The sequence below is a fragment of the Vanessa tameamea genome, chromosome 28 (assembly GCF_037043105.1).
Source record: "Vanessa tameamea isolate UH-Manoa-2023 chromosome 28, ilVanTame1 primary haplotype, whole genome shotgun sequence".
Taxonomy (NCBI): domain Eukaryota; kingdom Metazoa; phylum Arthropoda; class Insecta; order Lepidoptera; family Nymphalidae; genus Vanessa; species Vanessa tameamea.
The window spans coordinates 802493-814822 of NC_087336.1; the positions used below are offsets into that span (position 1 = coordinate 802493).

At 36.1% G+C, this 12330-nt stretch overlaps 1 protein-coding gene across 1 annotated transcript; it reads right to left on the reverse strand.

Moving 5' to 3' along the window:
• Nucleotides 1-2300: 2300 nt before the first annotated feature.
• LOC113395378 (uncharacterized) lies at nucleotides 2301-12078 on the reverse strand. The gene is made up of 10 exons (XM_026632979.2): nucleotides 11598-12078; nucleotides 9960-10101; nucleotides 9323-9457; nucleotides 8323-8527; nucleotides 7382-7547; nucleotides 6208-6356; nucleotides 4868-5829; nucleotides 3626-4140; nucleotides 3016-3135; nucleotides 2301-2445 (listed from the first exon to the last, which is right to left on the reverse strand). Exons 1-10 carry the CDS (start codon nucleotides 11774-11776, stop codon nucleotides 2322-2324), a joined length of 2697 nt encoding a protein of 898 aa, XP_026488764.2. The 5' UTR covers nucleotides 11777-12078; the 3' UTR covers nucleotides 2301-2321.
• Between the last annotated feature and the right edge of the window lie 252 nt (nucleotides 12079-12330).

Below are 12330 nucleotides of genomic sequence, written 5' to 3' on the forward strand. Positions count from 1 at the left end.
AACAACTCCTTATACTTGCGAGAGCAGATGGATAATGATAGAGGCGAGCAGTCGTCGAAGTTCGAATACACACAAACTTCACAAAGTAATTTGACACAAACTGAAACCTCACAAATCAATCAGCTTGTAAAATAATAACAACCAATAGCATTGAATACGCTCAAATCCTATAAAAAAAGTATATTCGCGTACAAAATATATAATAATTATTAATTCAATTTAATAATTAAAATTTAAACAAAGTAGGAAAGTGAAATTGGCGCGTTTTTATGAAAAAAGATTGTCAATGTCAAACATTTCCGTAGTCAGTTATTCGTTTTAGAATTAATTTTCGTAACATCATTCGTTTGACGCTTATAATATACAGATAAAAACTAATTATAATATATTTTATTTATTTCATGTGCACATTTACTAGATCCTAATTTACTGCCAATCGATTAAACATAGATTTTATTAAATTAGTTATAGATACACATTTGTAGTCTTTTTATTTTAACGGTTAAAAACTCGAAGACACAATATGCTTATTTTACATTTATTTGTTAATTATCATTTAAATTGTGACGTTAAAGTTAATTTCCAATGTCATAACGAAACTTTAAATTTCGGTACAAGTATCGTTCAAAATATTTATTTAAATATATAGACCTAGTGGTAGCACTAGAATTTTAAAACTATCATTTGATTTATTATAATTTAAAGTTCTCCACTGCTAAAACAAAGGTATTTTTTTATTGTTAAGCTAAGACCGAATAATAAAGGTTTTTAATAAAATAAAATATAAAAAAAATGTGTTGTGTTTTGGTTTCGTAAGTTTTAATATTAAATCATGACTTTACACGATTTTTTTAAGTCGTGTTATGTTTTAACGGTATTTGTATTGAATTACATCTGTTACAAAATAAAGTATTTAAAAATAAAAGGTGTTTCATTTAAAAATCTTGTTATCTCATCCTTATTAACAACTGATATAGTACTTTTACTTACTTTAATAGCCGTAAAGTTACTGGATCAGACTGATTATATACGAAATATTGGATGGAGTTACATTATCACAAACATTTCGGAAGAAAATAATTTAAAGAGAAAAACGAAAATTTTATAATTATACATATAAATTAGACCTCCACATATAGATATAGAATTAGATATGTTAACCTTGAATTGTATTTATTTATCATAGAGTAATTCATCATTGAATAGAGTAGTTCTCGAGCTCTATAACTCCCGAATCGGGGAAAAAATTAAATTTAAGAATTGAAGAATGATGATTAAATTTGTGTTAATTTTAATTTATAACGTTTAAGTGAGAGACATTCTTAAATAGCTACTAAGTATTTGTTAATTTTTAAGTAACGTTTTTAACTAAAGACCGTTAAAGCTTTCATAAAAAGTTAAGGTCCGAAATGAGACCCTTGTGGTACACCTGTCTTTATAGGATGCAAAACTAGATATTAAACCTTTATTTGCTACAGACAGATCTTCTGCAAAAATAATATATAAGTAAATGATGCTAATCACCATATTCACTGGAATTATTAAGTATTTTTAATAACAGGGCATGAAAGATTTTATCAAATGCTTCGAAAAAAACTTTATTCTTCTGCCAAACAGGCTGAGTTTATTTTATGAAAGTTACATAAGTACTGACGTTTTATTTAAATAATTCTCAATATTAATTAATATGTAAGTTTGTAAGAGAGCCGAGATGGCCCAGTGGTTAAAATGTGTGCATCTTAACCGATGATCAAACCCATGGGGTCAAACCCAGGCAGGCACCACTAAATTTTCATGTGCTTAATTTGTGTTCATAATTCATCTCGTGCTCGGCGGTAAAGGAAAACATCGTGAGGAAACCTGCATGTATCTAATTTCAACGAAATTCTACCGCATGTGTATTCTACCAACACGCATTGGAGCAGCGTGGTGGAACATGCTCCAAACCTTCTCCTCAAAGGGAGAGGGGGTCTTAGCCCAGCAGTGGGAAATTTACAGGCTGGTAATGTATGTGTATGTACCACTCTTAAAAAAAAAGAGAAAAGCGTATTAATTATTGTCTTAACAAAACATTTCAATTTATTTGATTCGTACTATAACTGAGTTCGTTAAACTTATATATTTATTACAATAAAAAATCAAAAACCTGGTTATAAACGCGTTCCACAGATAGCGTTAAGATTAAAAAACTATCTAACCTCATTAGGGTTCAAATATCAGACTCGTGATAAATACAACCGCATTGTGTCAAGTTTGTTTTACTCGGGTTTAAGGGATAGGGATTAAATAAAACCTCAAAAGAATATAAAAGCATGTGTATATTAGAGCGCGTGCGTGTGCTTCCGCTCGGCGGCGAGCGCGTGCGCGGCGAGCGCGCGCGTGCGCGGCGCCGAGCGCGCGGCGCGGAACACGTGCTCCAGCCGGACGCTCGTGCGCGAGCTGGAGCTGCGAACAGGACGGACAGTCATTTATTGTCTACGAAAATTAGTCTATAGTACTCGCTTCCGAGTTCTGATCATGGCGACCGTTCTTTTCAGAGACGAGACATCTGCGCGAGAGATATAGAATTATACCGATAAGACTAAAATTTATTACTATAAAATTTTCTCCTCTGTTTTTCCTTAGTGACTAATGTATTATATAATGTTTATAAAAACTATAAATAAAAATAATAATTCAGTACGAAACGACATTTAGTGTCTTCAATTTGTAATTTTAATTTTCATTTGCGACCTTTTCAACTATGTCGTACAACGTGACGCTAACGTGAGCTATAGTCTAGAGTCTATAGCCCATTCCACGATTTGAACACCTAGGTAACACAATACTCGCGTCTCATTGGCATATAAGGCGATTCTAAAAATGATTTGACTTATAAAAGCCACGCGTATGACTCATGAGCGAACAAGGATATATCATTTAGGAGATTGATTTCGTGAACAAATACATTAAACAAGCAAGGTAATTATAAAATGTTTTGACATATGTTTCTTTGTAACATATAATTATACTCACCCAGTCCAAATAGTTGGTAATTGGGGATCGTTGGACAGGGACAGCTGGTCCGCTAAGGAGGACCGTATCAGTTCTTCCGCGAAGCACTTCGCAGCTGTTAGTAACACTCTGTGTACCGCACTGGAATACAAAATATACAAATACAAAAATTGCCATGTCTCTTTGAGCAAAACACACGAGCTTAGCAAGATTTTTGGAACAATTCTGTATCTAATGATGAAGAAGACCTACCTACTGTACAGGAAATATTGACAGCTGCTGAGTGCAAACATAGACATCCTATCAGCGCAGTTACGCGCAGGAACGTACAGCTTTACGTGGCAAGGCAAGGAAGAGTAACTGTCAATCTACTAGCTCCAGACTAATGGGTATTCCTGCCCGCTCACAAGACATCTTTAAGCTAAGGTAGGTGCCCAATATTTAAAGGTAACAATCATCATAATTTTTCTACCACCAATGAGTAATATTTTTTTAAATGGTCTGTTTAGACAGAGATAACATAGGAACACGGCGTGGACGTCTAGCGATGATGAGGACCGAACGGGTTACCCTCTAGTCTACCTTCTTATATTAAAAAAAACAAGTCGTAAGCCTTCCTTCTATTTCTTACCTGTAACTATATCCACTTCCAATATTCTCATTCCGCAGTTCAATCCCTATATCCGAACAAATCTTTTCAACATAGTAAAATCTTAACTTTTCGTCCTTATCAACCGGTAACGCTTTCAAACTAACTTCCGTTTCCCTTTTAACATTTCTCGCTTTGACCGGCGCATCTGTATTGACGACATCGATCTCTTCATCCGAATCACACAAGTCCATGGTTTCTGATGAATTCTTATCGACATATTTTTCACTATCGAACAAGGACAAGCTGCTAATATCCGAGGCGTTCGGATATAACTTGCGAATATTGGATTCAATTTGCCTCGTGTTCTCCAAATCGTTCCACGATGACCATTCATTAGTATCCATATCTGGTTCTTTCTGGATATTTTCGGATCGAACCGGATAGTAGCCGTGTAATCTGGAATATACTAATATTTGCTTCGTTCGCCAAACGCTCGCCGGGTCGGTTTTGAAACGGTCCGTGAGCATTTTGTTGATCAATTTCGCCCGGGACCACTGGAAAACGGGAAATGTAAAATATAATCGCAATTATTATTTCAACGGTAAATGTAGACGTGTCGACTTTCTCACGATGTGATCTTTAACCTCCAGCCGAGGTGCACTCATATAACAGTAGTGCTTAATATTTGGTTAAGATCCGTGTGTTTAGTTTGCACACATTGTAGATCACGTAATAAAAAATGTCTATTGAATATAAAAGGTGATCCAAGTGCATGTTTCTGTCACAGTTTTCGCATTTTTCTGGGCAGAGTCCCACGTGACACATTCAACTCGGATGCGCACGTATCGTCCTTAGTCATTAAAATATTATCAACCTGATATCACTTTTTACAAACAAAATCATTTAAATATCTAATTGTATTAGTGATTAAAATATCAACTACCTATTAAGATATAGCCGAGATGGCCCAGTGGTTAGAACGCGTGCATCTTAACCGATGATTTCGGGTTCAAACCCAGGCAGGCACCACTGAATTTACATGTGCTTAATTTGTTTATAATTCATCTCGTGCTCGGCGGTGAAGGAAAACATCGCGAGGAAACCTGCATGTGTCTAATTTCAACGAAATTCTGCCACATGTGTATTCCACCAACCCGCATTGGAGCAACGTGGTGGAATATGCTCCATACCTTCTCCTCAACGGGAGAGGAGGCCTTAACCCAGCAGTGGGAAATTTACAGGCTGATTATGTTATTATTACGTATTAAGATATAACAGTACCTCCATATTTCTCCGTTTGGCGAAGTCCAATTTCCAGTATCTCTCATCGTTTTCCACGACAAACGGCAGACACTGAACGAAGTCCGGATCCCTCGCCTCCACGCTTATCAACGGTATCTTCTTCAACAAATAACTGACAATCACACGCGCACACGAAAACTTTTTTATAACAGTTTTGAGTTTATCACATACAGACACACCGTTCACTTCCTCCGTTATATTCGGTTTCTTATCAAACGTACTCCAATTGGTCGCCAGATAACAATGATCATTTTCAATATGATTTAATTCGTTTCTACGTAGAATCTTCTCAGATTCTACACCTTTCTTTAGTTGATTCTTCACCTCAGGTTTCAATAGTGACACAGGTTTTTTATTTCGGACATGTTTCAGACCATTTGTTTTGATTGGACTTATCTTTGCGGTTTGCATCTCTCCTTGAGAATTAATAACTATTTCCTGTACTTTACTTAAATCTAGATTCCTATCCATTTCTAGATAGTATATTTTCCTCGTCGTTGGATCCATGTATTTCATTATTCGCTTCTTAGGTTTGTTATTGACTTCTATGGGGGGGTTTTCCAACTTAATTTCTACATTGTTATCGATAACTTGATCGTCGACGCCATTAGCTAGTATCTGTTTATCATTGTTTACTTCTGGTATATGTTCTGTTTCATTTATTTCATTGCTTTGGTTGTCTTCTGGTTCCTTCTTAATGTTCTTAACGAACATTTCATCGACATTGACCTCTGTTGTGTCCTTTGAGAAGAAATCCAGCCAGCTGTCGTTCTGTTCGTTTTTCTGTTCACTGGGCTCATACTTGACCACTGGCGGTTCCTCTTGTTTTATTTCTTCTATTGGTTTCGGAGAATACGTTAATTGTTCCTCATCGGCCTTGTATTCAAATTCTAGCATTTCTGGTGTACTGTATAACCAAACATCCGCTACCGTTTCAGCACCTAAAATATTAATATATTTATTTGACTATAAAGTATAATAATATCACAAAAATAACCAATCGTTAGATCTAAGCTTCCTCTTCTTTTACAGACTCCTCGTCTATGAACGTAGGTGAATATTTATCATCGGACCTGATCGCCGGTCTGCTTGATGCTGAATTAAATAAATCATGACAACTGATGGTCACAGTGAGGTTCACCTTTTACTAGGTTTAGATAGTTATTAAATTTGTGTTGGCGAAAGCAGGTGCACTGTGTAGAGTACATAGGATTTCAATGCTATTGTTTTAATATATAAATGTTCTATAATTATAATAAAACAAACCGATAAACAAGAAACAGATGACTGTGAAGGGTTTGACGACGTCAGGTACTGACCGAGGGTCTGCAGGCCCGTGTAGTGGCGGTCCAGCTTGATGGTGTGCGTGAGCGTGGCGGGCCGGTTCCGGTCGGGCAGCGCGAAGTGCAGCGTCACGCGCGCCGGGAACTCGCCCCAGCCGCGCCGCGACACCTGGAACGGCGGCTTGCTGGCCACGTGGGGTCATTGCTATTAGTTATATTGTATTTTATATGATTGACTGATGACTTCGATAGAGATTTTAGGTTGCTACTTCCTACTTCTCATTTTTCCTAAAGTTAAACAACTGCACAGTGTACTGTTTGATTGTATTTCGGTTTGAATGGAGAGTGAGGCAACAAAGAATATAACGCATTAGATACATCCTATCATTAGCAGCGAATTGACAGAGTAAAGAATGAATGAAATGAAATATATTTCTTACAAAGCTAAGCTACGACTAAAAGTTACAACTTAGTGACACGAAACGGACGGTCACAGTGAAGCTTTAGATGTTATAACAACTATACGGTATACGTCTGACAGCCCGCCGTCTTATCCTACGTTTAGAGTTGCGTTAACAGAAATATATATTTGTTTCAGTTGAATTCAGAAGATTTAAATAAGTATTTTATTTATTTCTAAAGATTACAAAGCCTCTGATATTAAATAACATTATTAATTTGTTACAAAGTAATATTTATATAACTTTATTTTATAATTTGAAATTATATAAACATTACTAAACAAATATAAGAAGGAAATATTTGTTTTGGAGTAACATGGGGTCTCATATTTGAGCCATTATTGTTTCCCGTATACGGCAGTCGAATTGATAGTACTCATCGAACATTTCATATCAATCACAGGAAAACTAGCAATCAGGTTAAATGTGTTTGTTGATGAGTAAGTGATATCCTTAAAACGCGTAGGATCAAAGGTAAATAATGGAAAACATTCGCAAGCACAAATTAAGCACACAGGATAAAAATAATTCATTTCGAAATCACATATAAGAACTTTATAGCCACTTGACACGCTCTGCTCGATAACAACTGGAGGGTCCGTGCCATCCCACCTGCGTTAGCACCACAACCACTGGGTAGCCACTCATCACATATTCTACCAACAAACAGCAAAACACAGTATCGTCGCGTTTTGGCTTGAAGACACTTACAGACACGAGGGACATAACAGGGCAAAGCGGGCACTCACTCGATGTGCACGGTGTGGTGCGGCGCGTAGGAGTGGTGCAGCTGCACGGACACGGCGCGCAGCACGCGCGACACGTCGGCGCGTGGCGGGCCGCGCACGTACAGCAGCCACTTGTGCGTCGAGCGGTCCAGCCGCGACGCGGGCGGCGCGTACTTCGACGTGTTGCCTGCCGCCGACCGACACATTCGAACTCACCGTCTCGTATGCTCATCGCAAAGGGACCCAGGCCCCGGCCCGGGCCGGGCCCCCGTGAGACTGAGTTTATGTAATATATTTGTAGGTATCTAGATATAGTCGAATAACAGTAATATTACTAGACCCTTTGTTACGGGGTATTTATTCCAGGGGTAAATAAATTACTCTTTACAGATAGAAGAAAAAATGTTCAAATTAATTTTTAAAATAATAATTAGGGCCTCCACTTTTTTGTGACTCCAGTGCCTCAAAACCTACAAGTCCTGCCCTACCATGCCCTCTGCTGTGCTGTATTGTGTACTGCGAACAGATCTTGATTTATATATCTCTATTTATAATGCAACACCGTTTTACTGAATTACTTGTATCCATTATAATTTTACTTTCAAAATTCTGATAACATCGATGAAATTTAAATTTCATTTTTTTTTCATCTATTATTTTAGAACTCAACAATGTCATATGAGTCTGAGTAACTAAAAGGGTAACTACTGAGTTCCCGGCCGGTTCTTCTCAGTAGAATTTATTTACGAACCAGTGGTACCATTACATTTAATTCAACACTGGAACGTGACGATTCAGAATTTTTGAGCATACTCGAATAAAGAATATATAGATTTTTTGATTAGTTTTAAAATAACTAATATTCTGTAAATGTCGTACTGTTAGGACAGGCTCCCATCCATTCAAGGAGAAGATTTTAATTTTAGAATAATCTTTACGCTTAACAAGAAGGAGGAACAGACCTATAATAATTCTATATCTGTGCTTCTTCTTATTTCTCGTGATCTCATCAAATGTGACCACATTGTTGACTTTGGGATCGATCTGTCGCGGTATCTTCTTAGGTCTACTGGAGCACGGCTCCTCCTCTTCCATCTTCTCCGTGCTGGGCCGCAACGATATTGTCGAATCGGCTGATATTGTTATGTTTTTCGTTTGGACCATCGCCTGAAAAAACAAAATCTCATTCAACCGAAACATTTTTTGTCGTTATTTTATCATCTTTTAAATAATCTCTCTCTTCGAAATGGAAATGCATTTCTGTGAAATGGTACCACACAACAATGTAGTACCAATATATACTGATGTTATAAAGAGGAAAAATTTGTTTGCTGGTAATATGTTGGGGGTAAGGGTAGAAAGTTACAGTATTACTGAATATTTAGGGGGTATAAATTATACTTATATCAAATAACTCTTTTTATTAATTCATTGCACCCGTTTGAAGCCGGAACGAATCACTAGTCCTTTATATTAATCCTTACATTAATACTTTTTTGTTTTGTAATACATATATGTAAAACATAAAAAACATAATCAGCCTGTGAATTTCCCACTGCTGGGCTAAGGCCTCCTCTCTCGTTTGAGGAGAAGGTATGGAGCATATTCCACCACGCTGCTCCAATGCGGGTTGGTGGAATACACATGTGGCAGAATTTCGTTGAAATTAGACACATGTAGGTTTCCTCACGATGTTTTCCTTCACCGCCGAGCACGAGATGAATTATAAACACAAATTAAGCACATGAAAGTTCAGTGGTGCCTGCCTGGGTTTGAACCCGAAATCATCGGTTAAGATGCACGCGTTCTAACCACTGGGCCATCTCGGCTCTTATATCTCATATATGTAAACAATCTCTAAATTTCCATATAATGATAACGTTTCCAACTGTTATTATAACATATCTTAACAATAAGAACATCAAGTATTTTCGGGCACCTCCCAAAATAATCAATACTCACCGAATAATCTTTCCTCGCTTTGTTCCTGGGCTCTCTCGACCTGAATATTTCTTCCAAATCTACTGTTTGTTTGCCGAGCAGCTTACGGACTGATGGATGAAGACGGCGTTGACTCTCTCGGAGTATTGATGACACCTGGAGCAAATAGGCCATTTAAGTGGTAAGTTTTTAACGACCTTCCCCTTGCGGGATTAAAAACGACTCCTGCAACCCTCCGAATCAAAACGCCTGACAAGCTCGAGATCTCGGTAACTCAGGAGATGTATCCTCATAATCCGATTGAAATACAATCGGACACGAGTAGAAAGATATCACGGGCAACACTTACGAGTTTTTGAGGCACGAACATTTGCTTACCATTTATTTCTATACTAAAATTAAAAATGCGTAAAAAAGTATCCTCTTCATGCTTAAACCGCTGATCAAATTTAGATGAAAATTGGTAAGGACATAGTTTCGCGTGTAGGGGAAGCACATAGGCTGCTATTTTAATTCACCCCCCGAGGAGGTAAAATTGGTGGTGACAATTCGTGTGCTATGTTGTGTGTTAATTTACAGAGTTCAGCTCTGAATCGATGTTAAGTTATATTACTGAATTTGATTTAACTATTTATGAATAACTTTTTTAAAGACTTACTTCCGATCGAGCTCTAGGTTCAGTCTGTGCAGCCACCTCGTCTTCAATCTGACTTCCAGTGAGCTGTAACTTCTGATCTCTGTAGTAATTATTTACAAGTGAGTATCGTACTTGGTGCAGGTATCTTCGTGCGGTGGTCATTCTGGAAGGAAGATAAATGTAATTTAGACATAATAAATAGACAAAATAATATCTTGTGTTCAGGAGAAGTCTAATTCTTTGAAATTGAGGAGGAGGAAAGGAGTCACTGAGTTATCTGATATTTCAAATAGATATTCCAGTGACTTTCTTCTACCAGTTCTTCTCAGTTTGAGATACTTCTTTCCGATTGCTAGTAGATTTGCTACACAAACTAATCAAGCTTAAAAATGCTGTATTAGAAAAGACTTCAACTCTGAATCTACACTCCTATTCTAATAAAGCATGAGGAAGCACATTTGGCATATATGCTAAATAATCTGTCTAAGATTTATAATCATAATTCAAACTCAATGAAAACTATATCTGTTAGAAGGTTACACCTAAGTTCAAGTAATGAGACATTCCAACCCCCTTCTCAAGTCCGAGGTGTTTATTTTTCAAAAATATTGATCGATATGACAATCAATAAGTAAGTTTAATGCTTCTATATTGTATAAAGTTTAGGGGTGCTCGTTGACAACCCACCCCTAAAACGATTTGCTCGCGTTTTAGGGGTGGTTTGTCATGTGTTAGGCAAAAAAGTGTCCTATGTCCTTTCTTTGATTTCAAGTTTGCTTCATACCGAATATCATCAACTTTGATTCAGTAGTTTGGTAATGAAAGAGCAACAGACAGACAGACAGAGTTATTTTCACATTTATAATATTAAATATTAGTATAGATTACCAATAGAGCCATCTCAAGCTATCCTGGTGCCCTTGCACACACATTAATTTGGGGCCCTTTTGCTAGATATTTACTAAAACTAAATATCTAACAAAATATTTAACAAAATAACAATGAAATAATATATAAAATGTTTACAAACATGTGAGAGAAATTCTTGGGCCCCTCCTCAGGATACCCCTGTGCACGTGCCCTGTGTGGCCTTATGGTAAAGACGGTTACTTCAATATTGTATAGAAAAACTTATGTAAATATTTTGAGAAGACATACTCAGAAAAAAAAAAAAATTATTTCTAAGTCATTATTCTTTTCATTGATACAATTTTAAATACATTAAGGGGAATTAGTTTTATCATTATATATACTAATATTACAAATGCAAAAGTTGCTCTGTTTCTCTGTCTGTTACTCTTTCATGGTCACTGAATTAAACAAATTAATTAGGTTAGGTTAGAAACAAACAAAAACAAATAAACAAGGTTTAGATAAACAACCGAAATATCAACGTAATCCGAACTTTACTGGTATTTAATATATAAAATCATGAAGCATATAAAATATCTGTATACTATCCTAATTTAACGCAAGTAAAACCGCGGAGCACAGCTGGTATGATTTATACATAAAAAATAATAAAAAAATACTTAAAAATAACACATGTTTTTGTATAGTCACATGTTGCTATGCATTTAGCGTTTTTTTATTTCCTAAACTGTTTATATATATTGAATTTGGTTAATAACACATATTATAGGCTCAAAATAAACTAACCTTTGATCTATAAGAGTTACTTCATTTTCTCTTATGTTTAATTCGTTCCTGAATTCGCGGTGAATTATTTGTTTGATTTTAACGATTTTCTCTTCTTCGGAAAGTATTGGCGCCTCTTCCTTTACATTAATTAACGTCTCAGGATAATCCGGATCGTGATATTCCTCGTTATGTTCCATTTTTATCTAATTAACACTAATAAAAACGTAAAAAATCACTTTTACAAAATCAGAAAGTTATTGAATTATTTGTAATATTAATCACTGAATACACGCGAAAGTTGTTTTATCACATTAGTTTCACAGCCCGCGTTGGTGGGAGTTTAATTTAATAAAATAATTACAAAATAATAAAAACAATTCGGTTTTTAACCAATTTCCGCGATTTGACAGAGGTAAGGTCAACAACCGAGTCATTAGGGTGGGATTTTTTTTCACGTTCCAATACCTGAGATGCGCGTAATATAGGGTGGTATGACGAACATTCAATGTCATTGACAAGGACTGTGATAAAATGATTTATTTAATTCATAGCATACTTGAAAGCATTTCGTTAGATATTAGTAATAACAATTATTATATTGTAAATGAAATAGTAAAAATATCCTAAACAAACTGGTTGTTACAAGAAATTAGACAAAACAAAACCTGTTTGTCTAGAAATTGTTGTAAAAGGGTACATAAAATTTACATGCAATTAATGTTTCCTTTTTGAGTATTTAACGTTAGTAGGC

What these genes read in the sequence shown, in the direction of transcription:
- LOC113395378 (XM_026632979.2), bottom strand. Translation starts at nt 11,776, where the DNA reads ATGGAACATAACGAGGAATATCACGATCCGGATTATCCTGAGACGTTA. An exon ending in GTAACTCTTATAGATCAAAG is followed by an intron (nt 10,102 to 11,597) that starts GTTAGTTTATTT and finishes TCTTCCTTCCAG; the next exon opens with AATGACCACCGCACGAAGAT. An exon ending in GGAAGTGGATATAGTTACAG is followed by an intron (nt 3,136 to 3,625) that starts GTAAGAAATAGA and finishes TTTGTATTCCAG; the next exon opens with TGCGGTACACAGAGTGTTAC.